The sequence below is a fragment of the Monodelphis domestica genome, chromosome 1 (genome assembly GCF_027887165.1).
Source record: "Monodelphis domestica isolate mMonDom1 chromosome 1, mMonDom1.pri, whole genome shotgun sequence".
In the NCBI taxonomy this organism is placed as follows: domain Eukaryota; kingdom Metazoa; phylum Chordata; class Mammalia; order Didelphimorphia; family Didelphidae; genus Monodelphis; species Monodelphis domestica.
This window is the reverse complement of record NC_077227.1, coordinates 397368268-397394817: the sequence shown is the minus strand read 5'-3', so window position 1 is coordinate 397394817 and position 26550 is coordinate 397368268. Positions and strand designations below refer to the sequence as shown.

General features: G+C 38.9%; 1 protein-coding gene across 3 annotated transcripts in view; it reads left to right on the top strand.

The window, feature by feature from the left end:
* SAMHD1 (SAM and HD domain containing deoxynucleoside triphosphate triphosphohydrolase 1) overlaps positions 1-26550 on the top strand; it is a 58152-nt gene that overhangs the window by 23856 nt on the left and 7746 nt on the right. For all 3 annotated transcript variants that reach the window (XM_007474308.3, XM_007474307.3, XM_001381548.5), the window contains exons 7-12: positions 5965-6120; positions 12465-12565; positions 12676-12784; positions 14136-14227; positions 15239-15354; positions 19634-19773. In XM_007474308.3, the coding sequence (XP_007474370.2) occupies positions 5965-6120; positions 12465-12565; positions 12676-12784; positions 14136-14227; positions 15239-15354; positions 19634-19773 (714 nt within the window). The remainder of the gene's footprint in view (positions 1-5964; positions 6121-12464; positions 12566-12675; positions 12785-14135; positions 14228-15238; positions 15355-19633; positions 19774-26550) is intronic.

The window sequence follows — 26550 nt, the reverse complement described above, 5'->3', positions numbered from 1 at the left end:
TGAGGGAAGTTGTGGCCCCTGTGGGCTCCAGTTTTATTTACGTTGGCATGTGAAAAATGGGATGAACCGGGTTGGCAATCCAGGACGGGGAGGGGTGAAATTTCCTCTACATAACATGAAACTCAAATGGTCAGCATCTTATGATAAAGGGAAGTGCAAACTTAGGGAAGGGTTGGAACTCCCCTTTAGAAGCAATTTTTATGCTTAAGTTAGAAATCCTTATAAAAATCATGAATTCTAATAATTGTAATTAAGATTGTGATGGAATTATATTACACTTTAGAATCACAATATTGATTATCTTAAACCTGTCACTATCACTAAAATCCAGTCAAGTATAAGGAGGTAAGGGTCTGTCTTCCCAACAAAAACGTATGGCCCTGAGCAAATCATTTAACCCCAATTGCCTATCCTTTATTCCTCTTCTGCCTTGGAACCAATACTTAGTATTGATTCTAAGACAGATGAAAAATAAAAAAAAAAAACAACCCCAAAACTTCATATATTGTATCATATAAAACAATGCCTTTTTAAACCCTTTCCTTCCATCTTAGAATCAATACTGGGTATTGGTTCTAAGGCAGAAGAGTAGTAAGAGCTAGGCAATGGGGGTTAAGTGACTTGCCCAGGGTCACTCAGCTAGGAAGTATCTGAGGTCAGATTTGAATCCAGGACCTCCCATCTCTGAGCCTGACTCAATCCACTGAGCTACCCAGCTGCCCCCTGTCTTTTTCATAATAAATTCCTTCATTTAACAACTATTGAGCACTTTGGCCTTAGACGCTTTACTAGCTGTGTGACCCTGGGTAAATTACTTAATCCTGTTTACCTTTAATGGAAAAGCAAAAGCCTCAATTCAGAACCATTTCAATTTACTAGAATTTCCTTGTGAATATGTTTAATTTGCAAAGGCTTTGAGAATCCTGGGCTGCCTCTATTCCAGCTAGAGTTGGAAGAGGATTTCAGTGGAAGATTTTTAATAAGAATAACTCATCAATGCAGTACTAATTGCACAATTAAGACCACATTGGTAACTTTAAAGAGAGCAATTTCAGTGAAGTAGTGATGGTAAAAACCAGATTGGAAGGGACTGAGGAGGAAGTTGGAGGAGAAAAAATGGAGGCAGGATTATAGATGGTTTTTATAGGAATTTGGACTGAAAGAAAGATAAATAGAACAATAGCTTAAGAGACAACTTGGTCCAGAGAAGGTTTGGAGTTTGTTTTTTGTAAGATGGGGGGGTGGGGTGGGTTGGACATGTTGGTAGGCAGCAGGAAAGGTGTTAGTAGATAAAGAGAGATGCAAGGGATATGTGTGTATGTGAGTAAGGCTGAGAGAGAATATGATCCAAGGGGCAAACCTCCAGAAGATACAGGAAGGAGCGAGATTAAAGACACAAGTAGAGAGATGTAGTATTGACAAAGTATTTTTCCCTTAGACTGGAGCAAGGGATAAGAGAATGAGATATGATTTTGAGGGCTTTGGGGGGGGAGAAAGAGAATAGATGGCTTCAGTTTTCTCTAAAAGAATTATTTGAGAGAAGAGGAAGTGTGACACAGATGCTGTAGGACTCCATTAGGGAAGATTACAAGGATTCCTTTGGATCAGTGACGTGAATTGAGATTACATAACACAAATTTGTAGTGAACTCATCCTACACTGTAAGACTTTCTCCTGCAGCTATCAGTCACTGGAATGAGAGCTAATAAGACCAGCCTCTTGGTGAGAGTAACCTAGAGTTAGGGCTTAAGGGATAGGGGAAATGAGCAAAGGGCTAAAGACTTAGGACTGGTACAGAAAGATGTGTGAAGTGGAATAGATTAATAACTATTACATCAAGATGGCAAAAAGAGGGAGGGGAAACCAGAGCAGAGTACCATAATGCACCTGGAGGGCAGAAGGCAGGGAGGGTTAGACAGACTACAAGTTTCAGTGGGGGAATTAGACTAAGAAGTCTTAACTCAGGGTTCATGAATTAATTTTTTTTTTAAACCCTTACCTTCCGTTTTAGGATCAATACTGTATTGGTTCTATCACAGAAAAGTGTAGTAAGGTCTAGGCAACGGGGGTTAAGTGACTTGCTCAGGGTCACACAGCTAAGAAGTGTCTGAGGCCAGATTTGAACCCAGGACTTCCTGGCTCTCCATCCACTGAGCCACCCAGCTGCCCCCTGAAAGGAATTTAGTATTGACAAAGAGAAAAGAGCCATTTTTTTTTCAGGTAAAAAGGAAAAACAAATCGTGGCCTCAGGTAGAGATGGAGGGATAAGGAGTTGGGTTCGGGGAGAAGAGTCTCAGAGTTGGTCGTTATGGAGCTGGAACACTTCCAGGAGGTGATTGGGTTCAGGGTATTACCTCTTCATTATTACTGAAGTGTTCAGAAGGCCTATCACAGGAGCTGAGCTTCCCTTGATTCCACTTGCCTCCAGAATAAAACACAAAGTCCTGTTGGCTTTTAAAACCCATCTCAGCCGGCTTCAGCTTGTATTTCTAGGCTGCAGAGTACCCTTTGAGGTACTCTGCAGTGCAGCCTCCTGGGCCTCCCTTGTAGGTAACCTTCCATCCTTGGGCTCCGTGCCTTTTAGGCTTTCTTAGGTTGCCTCCTGAGCCTGGAATTCTCTCCCTCCCTACCTCTGTGCTGGGACCTCCTGACTGCTTTCCTGGCTGAGCTCAAGCAACACCTACATTAAGCTTCCTGGCTTTGCTCTGTGGTGAGTGCAGAACCTTCGCAGTTCCTCAGCTCTGAACATGTTCTATCTTTCAGAAGAAGTCCAGGTTCCTTTAGGGCAGGAGCCGATTCCCTTTTGTATTTCTGTCTCATCCCTTGCATGATCCCTGGAAGAGAGCAAGTGCTTAATGCTTAGGAAGGAGAGCCCTGAACTGGCTTGGCTGGACATTTGTGGGGGCATATGTAAGAGCAGGGACATTCCCTCCCAGAGAGGACAGAGCCAGTACCGAACTCCTTGAGAAAATGAAGGGTGGATAATTGCCACCAAGTCTGTTACAATTGATATAGATAAAGAGAGGTGGCTCAGTGGGTGGAGAGCCAGACCTAGAGACAGCCAGGTGGCTCAGTGGATGGAGAGCCAGGCCTAGAGATGGGAGGTCCTGGGTTCAAATCTGGCCTCAGACACTTCCCAGCTGGGTGACCCTGGGCAAGCCACTTGACCCCCATTGCCTAGCCCTTACCACTCTTCTGCCTTGGAGCCAATACCCAGTATCAATTCTAAGACAGAAGGTAAGGATTGAGGGAAAAACAGGAAAGATGACTGAATATTGAGGGGAGTTTGATGTCAGAGGGAGCCATAGTAAATATACTTCCTCTTTCACTTAGCCTATTGAGTTTGTAGGGGCGTCATGGTTCAAGAGGCCATCATCTCACCCCTTAATTTCATAAATGAGGAAATTGAAGCCCAGGGAAGTGGGAATTTGTCCAAAGTTATATAAGCAGTAGGCATAAGAGAAAGCATTTTAGCACTGGAGGAACCTGCCAGAGATGTCACTGTTTTATTTTGTTTGTTTTCGGGGGGCATTGCTGGTTTGTTTTTGAGGAGATTGAGGTTTCCATGATTGCAGAAAGTTGGAACAAGAGTGCTTTCTTTATATACCTCTTTTGAGGTATATAAAATAGTAGAACAGAGATTCCAGGAGACAGCCTAGGAAGTGAAGACACGGCTGCTGTTCAGGGATTTAGGAACTGTGGAGGGATAGGCTTGAGGTAGATGGGGATGAGAGAATAGAAAGAGGTAGCAAGGAAAGGAGATTCTTTTCTAGGTAGCCTTAGATTCTGGTGTTTTTACCTCTTTACCTTCTGTTGTAGCAGTTCTAAGATAGAAAACGGTAAGAGCTAGGTACTTGGGATTAAGTGACTTGCCCAGGGTCACAACTACAAAGGCTCTGAGGCCAGATTTGAACCCAAGTCCAGCCCTGGTGCTGTATCCACTGTGCCAATTCTGAATTACAAAATTCGTATCAACAAAGAGCAATACATTGCCCCATCCTTCCCAGTAGCAAGAGGAACTGTGTCCCCCAGGTTTAGCTAGGATGTGCATTTGATTATCCTCTGGACAGGTTGGAGAGGGCATGCTCGGGAGAGGACATGACTGAGTTTTTGAGCCCTTGGTTCAGGCCTGGTCTCAAAGGTGAAAAGAAGCTGATATGGCAGACCTGGTGGCTTGTTGTCTGGGCCCTTCTGCCTATGTTCACTTCTTGGGAAATATGTTGCCTCCCATTGAGTTCAGGTGGGGTGCTCTTTAAGATTTAAAGGAACTTAAACTTTGCTTTCAAGACTTTAAACTTAACTTTTAAGATTAAAAGGGATGGGTTATCAAAAAATCCATCAATTAGCCCACCAGTTTATTTTTACTCAATGGAATCATGACTAAATTAGTTCTGTTAATGTTCCCCTCTAAAAAGAAACACCAAGCAAAGAGACAGAAACAAGTAAAATTTTGCCTTAGCATAATAGATATTGTGAATGACTACTTTTTTTAGTTAACTTTTTGCCAATTACATGTGATTAAAAAATTTCCACATGAGTTTTCTGAAGTTATATAATCCATATTGTCTCCCTCCCTTCCTCTCTCCCCCCCTTCCCAGAGCTGGCAAGCAATTCAGTGTAGGTTATACATGTATTATTACACAAAACATTTCCATATTATTCATTTTTGTGAGTGAGTAATCTTATAAACAAAAGCCCCAAATAAAGAAGTGATAAATCGTATGCTTTCATCTGCATTCTGACACCAACAGTTCTTTGTCTAAAAGTGGATAGCATTCTTTTTCATAAGTGCCTCAGAATTGTCCTGGATCATTGTTGTTGATCATTCCACATACTGCAGTTACTGTGTACAGTATTTTCCTGGTTCTGCTTATTTCCCTCTGCAAAAGTCAGGTAGGTTTTTGCAGCTCTTTGTGAAAGACTTCCTTGTCACAAACATATACCCAAATCTTCTGACATATAGATACATAGCTACATAGTTGCACACCCACCCAAAAAACCAGAAGATCAATTGGGTCTAGATTTTTAAAATGTGGTCAGTTAAAAAAAAACCCAAATATGTTGCTTCTGTCTCCAAGTCTGATTGTGGCTCATGAGGGATTTTGTGGACTGGTAAAAGTTTGATGAATGGTTTTTTTTTTTATGTTCCTGTAAGATTGCATATATTGGAACCTGCTAAGAATATGACATGCTAGCTGATAGGGGTATGGTAGAGCCTGAAATATCTGAGTCCTTGGAAACCAAGAACAGTTTTCAATACCGATCATCAAGGATCTATCAGGTGTGACATTCAACAAAGGTAGATTGAGGTACATTTTGTCCTAGTAAGGGAACATTTTATTAACAGGGTTGCTTTCTATCATAAAAGCTGCCTCATCCCCCAGAGACCCTGAGCTGAGATTCGGCTCCATTTTATAAGATTAGAACAAGGTACGGAACAGAATAAATGAGGAAATAATGCCGTTTGTTATAGGGTTGCTGACATGGTATTGAGGACAGCAAGACTGCTTACAAAGGCGAGTGGGAGGGGAACAATCGATTGGTTGGGAGTTGGGAATGAGGGGCTAGCAACACACCCCTCCTTCCCTCTTGTTACTGTTGGAGTCCCCCTGCAAGGTTAAAGATAGTGGACCAGATTCCTTTGGAAAACAAAGCAGACCTCCTTGCAGGATAGCTCCCTGGTTTGAAGATAGTAAAGCAGACTTCCTGGTGTTCACCCACATCCTACCAAGAATAGCAGAATTCTGTGAGCAAGAATAGAGCAATGATTAACAGGAGAATTGGATTTCTAAACTTAACTCATTGCAAGCCAGCTGCATTTCTGAACTAATTTCAGAGGCAAAGAACTATGACTTAGACAATTACAGGATAAAATCAATTAATTGTAAATAGAATCAATATATAAATATTAAAGAAGCAATTTAATTTTCATAAATCACATAGGTTTCTTATTTTTTTTTTCAGCATGAAACTGCTTCAGTCAAGATGTTTGAGCATCTGGTTAATGCCAATGGAATTGAAGCTGTCATGAGGAACTATGGCCTTGTCCCAGAAGAAGATATATGTTTCATCAAAGAACAAATTGAAGGATCTCTTGATTCAACAGAAGAGCAATCTGCGGTGGGTTGAGGGATTAGTTTGAGTTGCCTAATCCTCAAATGAGTGACCAAATTTTTTTTTTCCAAGTGAACTCTTTTTTTAATTTATTTGAAATTTTTTATTTAATTGATTAATTTAGAGTATTTTTCGATGGCTACATGATTCCTATTCTTTCCCTCCCCTCCTCCCACCCCACTCCTGTAGCCAACGAGCAATTCCACTGGGTTTTACATGTGTCAGTGAAGTGACCAGATTTTCTTAGAAGCATCCCTGTGGGGCAGCTATGTGGCTCAGTGGATTGAGAGCCTAGTCTAGGTTCACATCTGGCCTCAGACACATCCTAACTGTGTGACCCTAGGCAAGTCACTTGATGCCCCACCACCATTGCCTACCCTTTACCGCTCTTCTGCCATGGAACTAATATACAGTACTGATTCTAAGGCAGAAGATATGGGTTAAAAAAAAAAAGAAGCAACACCCAAAAATGTAGTTGGATCCCAAGCTGATTACTCCAGGGCAGCTGTGTGGTCATTTGAAAACTCGACCTGTAAATTATCACCTTCCTTTAAAAAGTTTTACACTGGGCTGTTTCGAAGCAACACTTAATTACATTCATAATAGATTAGACTTTGGGGCCAAGAAAGGAGTTTTTATTCTTCAGAGCCCATTCTCTTCAGAGTTTCTTCCAGCTCTTAATCTTTGATGGTGATGCTGATGCTTGCTCATACAGCAAAAGGTACGAAAGTTGTATATTCCTGGAAACTGCAAGAGGCAAAGAGATGGAGAAATTTTGAGGTTCTTCAACGTCCATAAAACCAAAAGTTTTTTCTTGAAATGTTCTTTCTATATTCCTATAGGAATAAATGTGTGTAATTTAAAAAATACATTTTAGAAATTTATATTTCTAAATGAGGACTTTCCCTTTCAAAGAGGCTTTATACCCAGGTCAGAATCCATTGATGCTGTTGTTGCTCTAGAATTTTGGAATTGTTTAAGGGCTGTCTTCAGAGAGCCTGTTCTTTTGCTTGTTCTTAGAGTTAGTAAATCTTAGAATTTTAGGATTGCATGAACCTTTGAGATTTTCTAGGCCAAATCCAACCTAAAGCATTAATTCACGATGTGATGTATGCCATCCCCAAAAAGTATATTACAAGCCTTCCACTGAAGACTTAATGGTTATGTTACCTTGAAAAGTAATCTGTTTCACTTGAGTAGGTCTTTTAATTACTGAGAAGCTTTTTCTTATACGAACTAAAAACTGTTGTTGTGAAACTTCTACCCATTGGTCCCAGTTCTGCCTTTTGTGCCAAGTAGAATGGGTCTAACCTTCTAGAAGATAATCCTTTGAATATTTAAAGATGGTAATCATGTCTCTTTACTCCCTCCCAAAATACAACAAAAAAAATTTTTTTAATTGTCCAGATCAAATATTTCCTATTCTTTCAACTGATCCTAATATAGCATGGTTTCAAGTCCCGTATCCTGAATGTGTTTTTAGCTTACCAATTTTTTTTCCTAAAATATGGTTCGCAGAACTGAATATAATATTCCAGAAAAGGTGTGGCTAGAATAAAAGGATCATCAACTTCCTTATCCTGGACAAGTTTCTGTTAATTTAGCCTTTTGTTTTATACCATTGACTCATTGTATAATCACTAAAATCTCCAGACCTTTTTTTTCCCCCTAAACTATTGTCTAGCTATATCTGTCCATCTCATACTTATGCAGTACAGGACGTTGCACTTATTCCTATTGAACTTCATTTTTCAAGATGGCCTGGGGGTTTGAGTGAAAGGCTTAAGGAAAAGTAAACAGGTGCGGTCTTTTTGAATAGAGGTTCCCTTTGTCTTCAAGACATTGGTAAAATATTGATTAGGACAGAATACTGTGATATGCCACTAGAAACATCCCTGCAGAATGACTTTTGTTCAAAAATCAAAACTCTTGGGTCTGGTGATATTCATTGGACAAACTACTCTCACTGTTCTGTCATCTAGTCCATATCTGTCCACCTTTTCCGCAAGGATATCATGAGAGACTTTGCCAGATATTTTACTAAAATCCAAATATATGATATCTATAATATTAAGTATATTGGCCTTATCTAGTAATCTTACCTCCGTACTCCCCCCTCGAAGTTGGTCTGAGAACTCAACTCAATATTTTAACAACTTTTTAGCTCATGATTTAGCATTACTTCTCTTAATAATCCTGTTTTCTAGAAAATTACGTCCAAATCACTGGACTAGAATCTGAAGAATCTTGTTTTCCCCTTTCCCCTCTTTTCAATATTACATCATCTATCCATCACCAATCCTGAAACTCCTCTCCAGTTTTCCGTAGTGGTTTAAGGGTCATTAATAGTGGTTCACACAGCTAAAAATGTTCTATAACTCTCAGATGCAATATATATATACAATATATATATTGTATATATATATATGTTAACTTTAAGTGACTAATCTTATAAAACCAAAACTCCAAAACATAAGCCCAAATAAACAAGTGAAAAATCATATGCTTTCATCTGTATTCCCACTCCAACAGTTCTTTCTCTGGAGGTAGAGAACATTCTTGGTCAGAAGTCCCTCAGAATTGTTCTAGATCATTGTATTGCTGAGAGTAGCTCAGTCTATCAAAGTTGATCATTCTACTATAGTGCTGCTACTGTGTACAATGTTTTCCTGGTTCTGATTATTTCACTCTTTATCAGTTCACGTAGGTCTTTCCAGCTCATTCTGAATTCCTCCAGTTCATTATACCTAACAGCACAATTGTATTCCATCACCATTATATACCACACTTAGTTCAACTATTCCCCAATTGAGGGACATCCTTTTAGTTTCCAATTCTTTGCTACCACAAAAAGCTTAACTTTAAATACTTTTGTATGAACAGGTCCTTTCCCATATTTTTTTCTCTTGGGGTTAGGCCTAGTAGTGATATTACTGAATCAAAGAGTATGTATGCATTGTTTTATAGTCCTTTGGGCATAATTCCAAATTGCCTTCTAGAATGATTAGATCAGTTCTCAAATGCAATTTTTCTGGTCCAAGTGACTATACAGATTCAGTGAGGTGATAATTAATAGGAATAACTGACATTAATGGAGTGCTTCAGGCTTGGTAATGAAGCATCTTATCCACATTATCTCATTTGATCTTTTGATGGAGGACCTCCTGGTGCCCTCTTACTAGCTTGGTACTTCAGTTTCCTGTTAACCATTCCTTTGCTAACCTTCCCGGTAAAGAACTAGAAGCAAAATTAAAGTTGAGTTTTGCCTGTTTGTATTTTTAGTTGTCATTATTCTGTTTCCCCTGAAGCATTGATTTTATCCCTTTCTTGAACTTCCTTTTGCTTCTAGTGGCTTCTAACATAGAATTGAAAGGTCCTTTTAATTGTCATGGGTATTTATCAAAAACTTGTATAATTCTGTGTTTTTTCCTCATCTGAAACGAGCATATCACTTTCTCAATATTCATCCAGTTATTTGATCTGTTTCCTTCTCTCACACATTATTTTATTTATTTTTTGGTTTTATTTTTTATTTTATTTAATTAGATGATTTAGAATAATTTTTCCTGGTTACAAGTCTCATGTTCCTTCCCTCCCCTCCCATATCTGAGCACAATTCCACTGGGTTTCATATGTGCCATCGATCAAGACCCATTTCCTTATTATTAATATTTGCACTAGGGTGATCTTTTAGAGTCCACTTTCCCAGTCATAACCCAAGCAGTTGTTTTTCTTCTGTGTTTCTACTCCCACAGTTCTTTCTCTGGATGTGGATAGTGTTCTTTCTCGTAAGTCCTTCAGAATTGCCCTGGGTCATTGCATTGCTGCTAGTAGGGAAGTGCATTACATTTGATTTTACCACAGTGTACCAGTCTCTGTCTCACACATTATTTTATACCCAGAGCTCCATTCCCAAGTTTCCTCTAGCCACCCCAAGTCTCTTCATATTCCTCTGTAAATTTTTCTTGTTTTTAAGGCTTTTTTCTTGACCACCCTGGATCCAGTTTCTTTTGTAGAGCATCTGGCCATGAATTTCTAGCATTTTTTTTCCTTTTTAAATGTTTTCTTGCTGTTTTTTTCATTATTGTTACTTTCTATTGATTCATATGCCACTGTACTTTCCTTGTAACAAATATGAAGAGTTAAGCAAAACAAAACAAATATTACCTACGTGTACTTCTTTCCACAGCTGGAGTGCACTGTCTCAAAAGCATGTCACCATCAGTCCTCTGAAGGATTTTTAAACCCTTATCTTCTGTCTTAGAATAGATACCAAGTATCAGTTCCAAGACAATTAGGGTTTCAAAAGAGTATGAATTGAGATCCTTGCTAAAGAGAATCCGAATTTGGGGGTTTGAAGAGGAAAGAGATTTGGAATAAGTTCTGATAGTCTATAGAATCAGTGAGGGAAGACTTGAGGATCTATAATATCAGTGGCTAGCAGACCCAGCCAGCTCAGTGGCTTGACTCCATTCAACAACACCAGTAGGAAAGGAGGTAGATGGTTGAGAATAATCTAGAGTTGGGGTTTGGCAGTGCATGCATGGCAATAAGGCAAGGGGGCAAACAATTTGAGAACAGGACAATTCATTAACCATAAGAATGGAATACAACTCATTAAACATAGGTTTGAGATTGGAAAGGAAGAGAAATGAAGTAAGAGCCAGAATAATGGCCTGAGGAATGAAAAGATTAGAAGTCATGGTGAGAAAAAAGAGTAGTTTGGGGAGTGTAAGGCACAGAATTATAGGAAATTAGAGGCAGCTGGAAAGATATTAGTGCTTTTTTATCCAAGAAATGGAACATACTTGTGGGTGATGGAGATGTAGAGTTTGATCATCCCTTCGTGTTTTAGAAGTAAATGGGAGGGTTGGCCATGGAATATGAGTAGGGTGAGGAATGGAGAGGTTAGAGTGTCTGAGGAAGAATCGATAGCCAAGAAGCTTCGGGGACAGAGAGCCAGACCCAGAGTTGGAAGATCCTGGATTTAAATCTGGCCTCAGACACTTCCTAGCTATGTGACCCTGGGCAAGCCACTTAACCTCCATTGTCTACCCATTACCACTCTTCTGCCTTTGAACCAATACATAATATTGATTTTAAAACAGAAGGTAAGGGTTTTTAAATAAAAATATGTCCTATTCATAAAGGCAAGAGTTAGGAAGGAGAGGAAAAATAGTGAACCAGGGACTCCATCCTCAGAAAAGAGGATGATGTGGTTTTCTTGGCAAATATATCAAAAATTCCAGTTCATTTGATAGATGAGGAAACTGAGGCCAACAATGACTTGCCCAGAGTCACACAATCAGTAAGTATCTGAAGCTGAATTTGAACTCATCAAGATGAATCTTCCTTGACTCCAGGCCTGGTGTTATGTGTCACTTGGCTGCCCCTTAAGACACAGCGATAGATGCTCCTTATTCATAGGATGATTAAAATGTGATATATGGATGCCCAAAGGGTGATAAAAGACTGTCTGCCCTTTGACCCAGCTATAGCACTGCTGGGTTTGTACCCCAAAGAGATAATAAGGAAAAAGACTTGTACAATAATATTCATAGCTGTGCTCTTTGTGGTGGCAAAAAATTGGAAAAATAGGGGATGCCCTTCAATTGGGGAATGGCTGAACAAATTGTGGTATATGTTGGTGATGGAATACTATTGTGCTCAAAGGAATAATAAAGTGGAGGAATTCCATGGAGACTGGAACAACCTCCAGGAAGTGATGCAGAGCCAGAGGAGCAGAACCAGGAGAACATTGTACACAGAGACTGATACACTCTGGTACAATCGAATGTAGTGGACTTCTCCATTAGTGGCAATGCAGTGATCCTGAACAATCTGCAGGGATCTAAAAAACACTATCCACAAGCAGAGGACAAACTGTGGGAGTAAAAACCCAGGGGGAAAAGCAACTGCTTGACTACAGGGGTGGAGGGGATATGACTGAGGAGAGACTCTAAATGAACAATCTGATGCAAATACCAACAACAGGGAAATGGGTTCGAGTCAAGAACACATGTGATACCCAGTAGAATCGTGTGTCGGCTATGGGAGAGGGAAAGGTGGTGGGAGGGGCGGTGGGGAGGAAAAGAAAATGATCTTTGTTTCCAGTGAATAATGTTTGGAAATGACCAAATAAAATAATGTTTAAATTTAAAAAAAAAATGTGATATATGGGAGAGTGAATTTCTGCATAAAAGACTTTGAATGTTTTAAAATCTGGCCACAAACAGAAAAGACTCATGTAAATGATTGTCTCTCTTATAAGATTGCTTTGCCATTGTATCTATCAACATAATATAAGAATATGATAGACTAAATCTGCTCTTTCCTGTGTTTTCTTCCAGTGGCTGAAGAAAGGGCGACCTCAAGAGAAAAACTTTCTTTATGAGATAGTGGCTAATAAACGCAATGGCATTGATGTGGATAAATGGGATTATTTTGCCAGGTATACGTTGAACATTTCAGAAGTTCTGTCATACTTGGATGTGTAATAATTTCATTGCTGTTGTTTCCTGTTGAATTTTTTCAGCTTTTATTTCTTCAAAATCTTTTTAGGGATTGCCACCATCTTGGAATTCAAAATAATTTTGACTATAAGCGCTTTCTTAAGTTTGCTCGTGTATGTAAAGTAGACGAGAAGACACATATTTGCACCAGAGACAAGGTAAAGTGTTTGAGAGAAAAGCGGTGAAAAGAGGATTTTGTTGTTCCTATTTATAAATTGGAGCTTGGGGAGGCTGCACAGTTTTTTATAAGGACTTTATTTTCTCTTTTATCTAGCATTGGTAATTTAAGGTTCTTTTTTATTTTTTTAAACCTTTACCTTCTGTCTTAGAATTAATACTAGGTATTGTTTCCAAGGCAGAAGAATGGTAAAGGTAAGACAGTTGGGGTTCAGTGACTTACCCAGGGTCACATAGCTAGGAAAATGCCAGATTTGAACTCAGGAACTCTCATCTCTATGCCTGGCTCTTTATCTTCTGAGTTACCGAACTGCCTCTGATTTAAGGCTTTTTAAAGAATTACTGAAATACTGGAAAGTATCCCTAGCTTTTGCTAATGAATGATTATTATCTCTACCCTAGATTTATTTGTCATTCTCTCTAAGGGGAAGCTATATACATAACTGTTTAATTTGTCTTAATGATATATATAGATATATATATATATATCTTAAAGAATGTGGTTACCTTATATAGAATTATGCCATAGTAAAACCTTAGGACAAATATTTGATTATTACGTTATTAATGGAGAATTCAGGTAAACTTTGTGGATAAGTATTAAAAAGTTATAAGCAATGAATATCACATATCTACCATCCTTATATTAGTGGTATTTGGATAGAATATACCTTATTCATTGTGTAGTAGAAAGAGAGGAGGATTTGAAGTCTAAAGATTCAGGTTCAAATTTGAGCTCTGTTACATACTGCCTTGTGACCTTGGATCAATCATTATCTCTTAGCAACCTGTTTTTCTTTTTTTTTTTTAATAATTATTTTTTTCCTTATTACATGTAAAATAGACTAACATTTGCTTTCCTCAATTTTGAGTTCCAAATTCTTCCCTTCTCTCCTCCCTGAAATAGTAGGCAATTTGATATGGATTATGTATGATTGTGCAAAATATTTCCATTTTGGTTAGAACCTTTTTTTTTAAACCCTTACCTTCCATCTTAGAATCAATATTGTGTTTTGGTTCCAAGGCATAAGGGGATAGTAAGGGCTAGGCAATAGGGGTTAAGTGAGTTGCCCAGGGTCACACAGCTAAGAAGTGTCTTGAGGTCAGATTTGAACCCAGGACCTCCTGTCTCTAGGCCTTGCTCTCAATTCTTGCCTAGAACCTTTTTTAAAAGTAAGGTACTGGACTAGATCATCCACCTCCAAGTTCTTTTTGCTTCAAATTCTCTGCTCTTATGATCTTTGATCTTATGCACATTATTTGTGCCTAGCTTCATCCTTTTTCCATTTCTCATAATGTTTAAATGACCATTTATTTCACAATATTTCACAGGAAGTCGGCAATCTGTATGACATGTTCCATACTCGCAACTGCCTGCACCGAAGAGCTTACCAGCACAAAATCGGCAACATCATTGAAACAATGTAAGGAATCTGCTCACAACTTCCCTACCAAATCTCCCATCGTGTTATCCAAGTAAATTGAATGTTGCACATGTTCCATTTGCGATTCTAACGACATTCAAGTGAAATGAAAACAAGCCCCAGGCCAACCCACGAGATAACTGTCTTGGAAGAACAAAGGAACTAGGATAGCTGAAGAAACAAATGGGGGGAGGCAAACTAGGAATGAAGGGGCAATAGAAAGCCCTTCCAAGTCATATTTCAAACCATCAGTCATTTGAGACTGCAGTTTTTTTGTGTTTTGTTTTTTAACCCTTAGCTTCTGTCTTATAATTTGAAGTGGCAGGGGCTGGACTTGCTTAGGGTTACCCAGAACCTCCCAACACCAGGCCTGGCTCTTTACCCACTGTGTGACCAAGCTGCCCAATAGTATTTAAAAAACAAACAAAAAACAGAAAATAGATCATTGGAATAGGCTAGATAAAGAAGATTCAGAAACAATTGACCCCAATTAGCTAGTGTTCAATAAACCCCAAAACATCAATTACTTTGAGAAGAACTCCCTCTCCAACAAAAATTGCTGAGATACCTGGAAAGCAATATGTCAGAAATTAGGCTGTATGACCCTGGGCAAGTCACTTAACCCCAATTACCTTGTCCTTACAGTTCTTCTGCCTTCTAATTGATATTTAATTCTAAAACAGAAGAAAAAAAAGTTTTTAAAAAACACCAGCACAAAGGCCCCTATTAGTAGGAATATGTTACGGAAGGACCAAAACAAGGGTTCTTTTTATTGAAGTTTTTTGTTTTCATATCATGTTCATTTCCATATTTATCTCTTTTCACTCCCACCCACTGAGTCTTCCTTTGATTTAAAAGGAAAGTCAGTAAAACCAGCATACAGTTCTGCTGCTTTTTTGTGTGAGAACATGGCAGCATCTGTGGACACAGGGTTCCACCCTGTAGTCCGCCACCCAAAGGTTAAAGGAGGGGCAGGTGCTTTCATACATTGTGTATGTTAATTCTCCACAGGATTACAGATGCCTTCCTTAAAGCAGATCCCTACATACAAATAGAAGGTACAGGGGGGAAAAAATACACGCTTTCTACAGCAATTGATGATATGGAAGCCTACACTAAACTCACAGGTAAGAGGCGAAATGTATTTTGTTCAATCCAGATCCAGTATACACATTCAGTCCCCAACTTAGAAATGGATTATATGTCAATAGATTGTTAAATTGATTTTTAATTTTTTTTTTCAGTTTCAAAAAGCAATTTGTAGAAATTTATAGAAATAATGTTATAAGTGTTGTAATTAGATTCCCAGGCCAACAACAAAAACCCATTAAATTCATGTTTCTGGTCAGAAATAGTAAATTATATAAAACCTAGGTCCACATAGGTAGTAAATGTTTTGAGTTCAAATTTGAACTCAGGTCTTCTTGCTGGGAGCAGTAGCCGCTTTGCCACCTAACTATCCTCCTTTACTTCAGAAGACGTGTGATTTAATCAATTTGGCAAATGCAGTGGATAGAGGGCCGGAATTGAGTCAAGAAGATCTGAATTCAAATTTGACCCTTAATCACTCTCTGTGAACCAGGACGAGTTCCTCTTTTGTAAAACGAGGGTAATAACAGCATCAACCTCCCAGGGTTGTTGTGAGAGTTGTGAGATAAAATGTAAAGCACTTTGCAGAGCTTAAAGGACTGAATTTTTCTGTCCTTTCAATAGATTGGTTTTTTTTTTTTTAAACCCTTACCTTCCGTCTTGGAGTCAATACTGTGTATTGGCTCCAAGGCAGAAGAGTGGTAAGGGCTAGGCAATGGGGGTCGAGTGGCTTGCCCAGGGTCACACAGCTAGGAAGTGTTTGAGGCCAGATTTGAGCCCAGGACCTCCTGTCTCTAGGCCTGGCTCTCAATCCACTGAGCCACCCAGCTGCCCCCCAATAGATTGGTTTTTTGTAAATTATTTTAGCCACCAAAAAAAAAATCACTTGGTCATCAAGCTTCCATTGATACCTCTATCTGACCTTATTAGTTGGACTGTCCAGTAGACACTGAAATAAAAGATGTAAACTGAAGGAAACTACTACTGCTTGAAATAGAGAAAGGTAAACTGAGGAGAAACTGTTTCTTCAGCAATGACTCTTGTTCTCTGGCTTTGACTTGAGAGAGCTGCATAATGAGGCTGCATAAGGCTGCTTATTGATAATGGAGGTAGAACAGGGAAATGCTGAGGGATGCCACCACACAGGAATACTGATATTCAGGGGAACTGCTTATAAAGGAATGCCCTGGGGTTTACTCTGGGGTTTTGCCTATTGATTCCTACTGATAGCTGATTGATCAATCTATTTCCTAACCTCCTTCCTCCCTCACTCCCTCCCTTAACCAACCCTCTCCACCCAGTTCTTCTTGAAGCCTTTTGTTCCTTCCCTCTCTCCTGAGTGAACTATAAAGATACTCTAGTTGCTTTCTCAGTTAAGGGGTTTATTGGGATAACAGGATGGGAAACTGAGGCAAGAGGGATGAGGATTTCCCTAAACTACGGGGATAATTTTAGAAAGGTTTGAGGAAGTATTCCAGTCACAAAGTGTGACTCTGAGACAGTTAGGGAGATGGAGGACAACAGCAGTTCAAAATCTTCTTTCTTCTTCACAAATCAGCCCAGTCTCTCAGCTTAACCCCCAAAAGAAACAAAGTTCAAAGTCACCAAGTTTTCTCCTGGCCAGCTCAAAAGCTTCTCCCCTGATCAGCTTCCACTGTTCAGAGCCAGAGAGCCAGAGACTAAGTCCCAAAAGCCAAGTTTCACTTCTCAGTGTCAACTTCAACTGCTCAGAGCCAGAGAAACCCCCCAAACCAAAGTCTTTCAGCCAACTTCAAACCTCAGGGAGAGAGAGTGACTTCCAGTCAGAGACAGAGTCCCAAAGCCAAGTTTCTCCTCTCAGTGTGGCCAGCAAAAGTCCCCAACTGCCACTCCTGGGAACATTCCATTGGAATCCTGGTTCTTGCATCTTGGTCCACAAGTTCTGCAAAACCTCTCTCTCTTCATGTCTCTATCACAACACAAAGCCCATCTCAAAGTCCATATCTGAAGCTTTTCCAGCCAAAACCCCTATAGCAGCTCTCAATATACCCTTCTCCGTTCTGACAGTGCCATCGCTCTGTGGTGGGCTTTTATCTCCTCACACCTGTATTGCAGTGGCAGAAATCTGTCTCTGGTCTCTTCCCAGTCCGGTCCATTCTCCATCAGCCACTAAAGTGACTTTCCTAACACAGGTCTGATTGTGTCCCTCCCCTACTCAATAAACTCCAGTGGCTCCCCCAGCCCCCCGGGAGCAAATACAAAATGCTCTGGCATTCAGCATCCTTCTCACCTGTCCCCCTCCTCTCTGCCAGCCTTTTGACCCTTTACCCTTCTATCCAGTGCCGCAAACAAGACCTCCATCTCTTGACGACTCCTGGACATTCTCTCCCGCTGTCCCCATGATTGAAACTTTTCCTTCTCCTTTCCCATGACTGATCTCCTTGGCTTTTAAGTCTCCACTAAAATCCCACCCTCTACAGGAAGCCTTCCCCAAACCCTTCTGAATTCCAGTGCTTTGCCTCTTCATTATTTCCTCTGCAGTGCTTGCTTTGTCTCTAGTCTCCTCCATTCGATTGTAGACTCCTTTGAGGGCAGGGGTTGTCTTCTGATTCTTTATGTGTATAAGTACCTGGTAGATGGGAGGTACTTAGTCATGTTTATTGAATGGAAGAGTTTAGGACTTGCCAAAGATCCCAAGGTACCATAGTGAGCCACTGGAGGATTCACCCTCTACCCAACATGAAAACATTGTTTCTGTAGGAAAGGGAGCTCCGGGATCCAGCAACAGATTCCTCTACACCGAGCCATGGTGGTTGGGAGGGAGGGAGCATTGTGGTCATGTTGACTTCAACTCCTCCCTGCTTCCAGGATCTTCAGGTTCTCCCTGCTGGCCATGGAAGCCATTGAAAACAAGGTGGTTTGCTGCCGTGTGACCTTTCCCCCTGACCTAAACATTCTGTTAGATGAAGCCTATTTCTTGGCTTGCATTCCAAGTAGCATTAGTTAGCTCTGACCAGAGATGTAAAACACTTGTGCCCCTTCCTTCCTTCCTTCCTTCCTTCCTTCCTTCCTTCCTTCCTTCCTTCCTTCCTTCCTTCCTTCCTTCCTTCCTTCCTTCCTTCCTTCCTTCCTTCCTTCCTTCCTTCCTTCCTTCCTTCCTTCCTTCCTTCCTTCCTTCCTTCCTTCCTTCCTTCCTTCCTTCCTTCCTTCCTTCCTTCCTTCCTCCCTCCCTCCCTCCCTCCCTCCCTCCCTCCCTCCCTCCCTCCGTCCTCTCTCTGTCTCGCTCTCTCTTGCTCTCGCTCTCTCTCTCAAAAATCTGGACCCTACAGACCCATAGAAACCCACAGGACATCATTATCAGAATCTTGCTTTTTTTTCCCATCCTGTAATGAGTCCTAAAGGAATACTAGAAAAATCAGTGACATCCTTTCCCCAGCTGGAAAAACCATGGTTAGTAGCTCTAAAAGGTGAAAACTATGTCAGAAATAAGAGAATGGGGGAGAGTAGAAAGACCATTGAGCTTAGGTGACAAAATACCTAGCATTTAAGGCCTTGCTCTGGCTGACATTGTGAGTCGTTTGGGTTTTTTGAGTCTGAGGTTCCTTATTAATAAAAGGGTTATAATAGTACTACAATTTTGGGTGAGGCCTTAGACTTTATGAGGGAAAGACTTTGTAAATGACTAATAGGTGCTACCATCATCATCATTATATAAAATATTGATTCACCGAGAGAAGATTATACACAGAAAGTGAAATATTGTGGAATGATCCAATGTAATGGACTTCTCTACTAGCAGCAATGCAATGATCCAGGACAATTCTGAGGGACTTATGAGAAAGAACACTATCCACATCCAGAGGAAGAACTGTGGGAGTAGAAAGGCAGAAGAAAAACATGTGACTTATCACTTGTTTATATGGGTACATGATTTGGGGTTTTGGTTTTAAAAATGAATAATATGGAAATTGGTATCAAGTGATAACATTTGTGTAACCTGGTAGATTTGCTTGTTGACTCTGAGAGGGGGAAAGGAGGAGAGGAGAGTTAAGAAAATGAATCATGTAAACATGGAAAATATTTAAAATACTGGTATACACTGAGAGAAACATACTGTCGCTATGCTATGAACTTTGGTGTTGATAGTAGAGCATAAACTAAGGAATCAAGATTTGACATTTGTTAAAATAGAATACTTAACTTTTTTAGGAATTCCTAGAAAATCCTTCTTAATAAATAATTCTTATCCATCTGGATGGTTTATTGAACATTAGATAGTAAGATGAATTGTTGTTAAAGATCTCATGTCCATCGCTAAAATTTCATTGATTTTGGCAGATAACATCTTTCTGGAAATTTTGCACTCTACTGATCCCAAACTTGCTGAGGCAAGAGAGATTTTGCAAAAAGTTGAATGTCGTAAATTATACAAGTTTGTGGGTGAGACTCAGCCAACAGGGAAAGATAGGATTGAAACGGTAAGCATTATTGATAACTCCCATAATTAGTGGGAAGTTTTGAAGTCATTGTGTCCTTCAAAATACACACCCAAACCTTGATTTTAATTTTGACAATGTTGCTTTCAGATTTATTGATGATTAATGTTCTCATCTCAAGTCTCCAATATCAAAGAGTATGTGATAAAAGGAAATATTAACTATATGAAGTAAAAAAATAACCTTCTTAGTCTGGTTGTATACATCATGCTCTCTTGGACTGTTTATTCCTACCTTTTCTAATTTAGATGCCCACATTTCATCCTGCCAGCTGATGACCTCAAAGAATTCTCTTTCAGTTAGACAGAAGTGACTTTTCCCCATGGGTAAAACAGGGATCTAGAGTGCTGGCTGTAAAGTCAAGAGGACCCAAGTTCAAATGTGGTCTCAGATATTTATTTACAAGTTGTTAACCCTGGATAAATTACTTAACTATATGCTTCAGTTTTCTCCTCTGTAAAATGAACTGGAGAACGAAATGACAAATCACTCAAATCTTTGCCAAGAAAACACTAAACAGGATCATGAAGAGTTGGACACTACAAAAAAAAAAATTTGAGCAAAGAAGACTTTCTCTGTCTACCATGATAGTGGGAGGCAAATCTTTCTGAAGTTTGTTTTGCTCTTAAGTTTATATCAACAAAGGCCCACCTGATGCCTTCAGTAGTTTCCAGAATTCTGAGTGTGTGTGGCTGAGTTTATTTTTCTCTTAAATTTTAAAGGGAAAAAAATTGTTTTTTATTGTTGGTTACTGTGCCCTTCTCTATCCATTCTGTGGCATTTTGGTCTTTCTAAGAACATACTGAAAGGGGAGAGGCAGCTAGGTGGCTCAGTAGATTGAGAACCAGGCCTGTAGTTGGGGGGTCCTGGGTTCAAATTTGACCACAGATACTTCCTAGCTATGTGACTGGGTAAATCACTTAAAGCCTATTGCCTAGCACTTACTGCTCTTCTGCCTTGGAACCAATACACAGTATTGATTCTAAGAAGGAAGGTAAAGGTTTAAAAAAAGAAGAATGTATTCAAGAAGAATCTGAATTCATTTTTGTATTTCCCCCTTCTGAACTTTATTTCATGGGACAAGTCATGAAATGTCAATCTGAAAATAGCCCTATGTCTGTGTCATGCCCAGTTTATACTGTTTTCCTCTATTTTAAGCTGTTGGTGAGATCTTCCATCTAGCTAGGTTTAAATCTGAGCTCCTCAAACTTCATTGCGCTAGTATTCAGCTGCCATGTTGATTTTTGCTTGGCTATTGGCCATCTGATCACAGACCTAGAAGATTCTACCTGTCTGCATGGGGTCTGATGCTGATGGAAATAGTGGTGAGCAAAACTTTCAGAAGTTTATTAGGGAGGGCATATAGTTGGTTTAGTGAACAGAGAGCCAGGCCTGGAGATTGCAGGCTCTTGGTTCAAATATGGCCTTAGACACTTCCTAGCTGAGTGACACTAGACAACTCATCCCCAGTTCCCTAGCCCTTATCGCTCTTCTGCCTTGGAATTAGTATTTAGTATTGATTCTAAGACAGAAGGTAATGTTTAAAAAAAAAGTTTGCAATGCTGCCTGTACCATCAATCAGTGTGAGAAGCCAGGGTTCTGAACCATGGGGATCTTGCTTCCAAACACCTGAAGATTCCTATGCTCAGTCTTAAAAGACTTTAATTTATTGTCATATTTTTCTATACAATGATCCTACATGGACATTGAGCCTACATTTTACCGGGTTTCTTTTATTTCCACATTTGACAAAAAAATTTCCTCCCTTTGCCACATTTACCTATTAATGTGGCAGAAAATTAGCAATAACTGAGAAAACCATCCAAGCTATATAATTTATAGCAAAATAGGTAAAATAAACAGAGCAGTGGATTCCCCGTTCAATCCAAAGACCCAAATACAGACTGAGACAAATTTTTATGTATTAAAAACTATCAAATAAGACCAATTAATTAAAAGAAAATGACTGCATACAAAATTAAGTAATCACATTTTTTTTAACCCTTATCTTTGGTCTTAGAATTGATACCACATATTTTCAGTTCCAAGACAGAAGAGCAGTAAAGACTAAACAGTTACAGTTAAGTGACTTGCCCAGGGTCACACAGCTAAGAAGTGTCTGAGACCATATTCAAACCCAGAAACTTCTGTCTCCATGCCTGGCTCTCTCTACTTAGCAACCTAACTGCCCCTGTAATCTGGTTTGTAATTGGAGGAAAAATGAGAGACTTTACAAATTGGTAAGAGGAAATAGGTACAATTCCCTGAAATCAGAAAGAGGTGTCCTTCTCCCTCCAAATGTCTGTATTCAATCAAAGGAACATGTAAACAGTAACTCATCAATACGGGGCCAATTTTCAGATATAGCATCCAAGGATTACTTGAGATGGCTAATTGTGAGGAAATTGACATCAATCTTCAGACCTAATTGGATTTCTAGGCAGCATAACCTAGGTACTTAGTTAAGACTGACACTCTTTCTTTCTTCCTCTCTTTTCCTCCCTCCTTCCCTCCCCCAACTTCCCCATCTTTCCCTAAGGTAGCCTAGCTTACCATCCATGCAAGACTAGGTTCAAACAACACAGTGAAGTTCCTATAACTGAATAACATTTTCTCACAAGACAAATTGAACTAGACCAATATTTAAATAGAAAAAGAACTGAGCTAGCTTCAGAATTGAGTCACAAGATGAACTCAGCATGGTTCACTCAATTCCCATAATTCTTTCACTTATTTTTAAAATATTATTAATATTTTTAATATATTGATGACTGTTTTGTACATCACAGTTGTTTCTAGATATGTACTTCTCCTTCCTCAAATTGAACCTTCTGTCATAACAAGGAAAAACAAAGAAAAATAACCTGTAGAATGATTTCATCTGACTGAGTCTGCATCACTATGTTCTCCTGCCTCTCTTCTAAGAAAAGTACAACCACATTTATCTTGTATAATGTCTTAGGACATTTTAAGATATGCTTCATTCGTTTCCACAAACATTAAGTACTACTACATTTAAGGCACAGTGTCAGGCACTAGGATTACAAAGATATTTTTTTAAAGACTAAACTCAAGGATAAGTATGAGAAAATCTAATAAGGATGTAGATTGAAAAGGTAGAAGAAAACCTTAGGGGCAAAAGAAACATAGTGCTCTAAAACATTTTTTTAAATATATTTTATTTGATCATTTCCAAGCATTATTCGTTAAAGACATAGATCATTTTCTTTTCCTCCCCCCCACCCCCCATAGCTGACGCGTAAATCCACTGGGCATTAGATGTTTTCTTGATTTGAACCCATTGCTATGTTGATAATATTTGCATTAGAGTGTTCATTTAGAGTCTCTCCTCTGTCATGTCCCCTCAATCGCTGTATTCAGGCAGTTGCTTTTCCTCGGTGTTTCCACTCCCATAGTTTATCCTTTGCTTATGAATGGTGTTTTTTTCTCCTGGATCCCTGCAGATTGTTCAGGGACATTACACCGCCACTAATGGAGAAGTCCATTACGTTCGATTATACCACAGTGTATCAGTCTCTGTGTACAATGTTCTCCTGGTTCTGCTCCTCTCGTTCTGCATCACTTCCTGGAAGTCGTTCCAGTCTCCATGGAACTTCTCCACTTTATTATTCCTTTTAGCACAATAGTATTCCATCCCCAACATATACCACAGTTTGTTCAGCCATTCCCCAATTGATGGGCATCCCCTCGTTTTCCAGTTTTGGGCCACCACAAAGAGCGCAGCTATGAATATTTTTGTACAAGTCTTTTTGTCCATTATCTCTTTGGGGTACAGACCCAGCAGTGCTATGGCTGGATCAAAGGGTAGATATTCTTTTGTCGCCCTTTGGGCATAGTTCCAAATTGCCCTCCAGAATGGTTGGATCAGTTCACAACTCCACCAGCAATGAATTAATGTCCCTACTTTGCCACATCCCCTCCAGCATTCATTACTTTCCTTTGCTGTTATGCTCTAAAACATTTAAGAAGAGAAAGGTCATTCTCATTTTGGTCTGGGAATGGGAAGTGAGGGAAAGGTACTGATCTTAAATGACTTCATGGAAGAAGTGGCATCTGAACTGGGCCTTAAAGAAAGAAATTTTTATAAATACATTTTAATTAATCTTTTCTATCATTTACATTTCCTATGGGTTCCTCTTACCAAAGTGCAACAAAACTAACCAGAAGAGAGAAAAGTCTTAACATGTGCAGGGTTCCATATTCATGATCACCTTTTCAGAGGGGCAGTATTATATAATCTCTATTCTTTTAGGTCTGACCCTTTTCCTAATTTCACACTTTAGTTTTAATTATTGCATTGTAATTTACATTTACATTGTACAGAGTGAAAGGAAAAAGAGGGGGATATAAGATGGAGGGAAAAACTGTAAAAATAAATGAGCAATGAATTGATTTTTGGTCATAAACTGATTTCAGATACTCTGTTTGCTGTGCTTACAAAGTATCTTCAGTTTATATAAGTGAAGTTAAGTGCTTAAGTGAACTCTTCAAGGTCAGGCACAAGGACACTAAGGAGACTCTTGTCATATAAAAATAAACTTTATTGAGAGTATAAGGATAAAAAAAGGATTTATAACTCCAGGGACTCTAACTCCATCCAAATAAAACTCCCTGGTTCCTCAAGGAACCACTTCTGCGTCCACAGGCTACACTGATCCTTTCTGATTTGATTAACCCAAATTTTACTATTCTAAATAAACTAACACTATTATCCTTATAATTCTTAACTTCATCTCCAAGTTATAAAAATAACAAAGGCTAGCTGGCTGAGCAAGAACCAAGTTAGGACTCTGAGCCTTAGCAGACTCAGAGTCCAAACCAAAGACCATGTCTTTCTTTGGTCTTCTCAGATATAAACCAATCTATGAAAACAGTAATAAAGAGTCATTAGTGTTTCCCAAAGTTGGAAAAAGAAAACACTTAGCTCCCTCAGGTCTTTCCCTCCTTTCCTTCTGTCTCATACAGTGAAGACAGAGAAAAGATGTTATCTCTTCCCAGCCCTCAAAGAGAGTCCCTGACTCTGCCAGTTGCCACACAGAAAAATCATTAGACAAAGAAACTGACACTGTCTCAGCTCTGTTTGAAACTCCAATTCTTTCTCAAGCCAGCTTCTCTATTTTTTATCTCTAAGCTAATATCACAAGACTTTATTTTTTCTTTTTTTTTTTAAATCCTTACCTTCCATCTTGGAATCACTATTGTGTATTGGTTCCAAGGCAGAAGAGCAGTAAGGGAAGTGACTTGCCCAGGGTCACACATCTGGGAAGTATCTAAGGCCAGATTTTAACTGTGGCTCTCAATCCACTGAGCTACCCAGCTGCCCCCCTTAAATTTTAATATCATCCTTAAAATACACAATTAATAAACATAACTCAATGTGAATGGGATTAACTCACCCATAAAAAGGAATCGGATAGCAGAGTGGATTAAAAACCAGAATCCTTCTATATGTTGTCTACAAGAAACAGGTTTGAGGCAGGGTAATACACAGATTAAAAGTAAAAGGCTAGAGCAGAATTTATTATACATCATCTAAATTTTTAAAAAAGCAGGAGTAGCAATCATGATATTAGAGCTAAAGTAAAAATTGATCTGATTAAAAGAGATAAAGAAGGAAATTAAAACTTGTTAAAAGCTTCTATAAACCATAAAGTAATATCAATACTATACATTTACGCACTGCACCGGTGGTATAGCATCCAGATTTTTAAAGAAGAAACTAAAGGAGCTTAAGGAGGAAATAACAGTAAAACTACACAAATGGAGGACCTCAACCTTCCCCTATCAGATCTAGATAAATTGAACCAAAAAATAAATAAGAAGGAAATAAAGAAAGTGAATGAAATTTCAGAAAAATTAACAGTTAATAGCTATCTGGAGAAAAGTGAATAGGGATAAAAATGGAGTATACCTTCTTTTCAGCACCACTTGGTACATATACAAAGATTGTCCATGTACTAGGGCATAAAAACATTATAAACAAATGTAGAAAAGCAGAAATAAATGTACCTTTTTCAGGTCATAATGCAATAAAAATTATAATTAGTAAGGGTTCATGGAGTGGCAAATTAAAAATTAATTAGAAACTAAATAATCTAATTCTCCATTTGTGTTGTAGTTATTATGTATATTGTCCTATATCCTATATCCATTCATATAATTATTTTATTTATTTTTGTTTTGAACTTTAACAAAAATTGAATAGACCATGCTTTTTGTATTATATACATAGTAAAACAGAAAAATGGTATTATGTATGACACTACAAGGCTCTATTATACATAGTACCTAAGAAGGTCAACCTTTAACTTTCAAAGCTATCCTGTCTTGTTGGTTTTCTTTCTTGCCTTCTGTTTGCGCTTCATTTAAAAAAAAAAGATACCTCAATATCCCCTTTTCCTTTCCCCCTCTATTCTAACCCTTTGCCCCCTCATCTTCCCTTCTCCCTTCACTAGAAAAAAAACGTTCTCATAAATGTCCACATTGGCTATTTCCAAAAATACCATTTAAGTCTTTCTACATTTCTCCTCATTAATTATTTTCATTGTTTCTTATACAAGAGTAATGCTGCATTACATTTATGTCTCATCATTTGTTTAATTAACCCCCAATTGATGAGCATCTACTTTGTTTTCATTTCTTTGTCATTATGCTAAATACTGATCTAAATATCTTTGTATATGGTGCCTTTCTTTTTGGCAGTGACTGTCTTGGGGTGTTTGCCAAGCAGTAGAATCT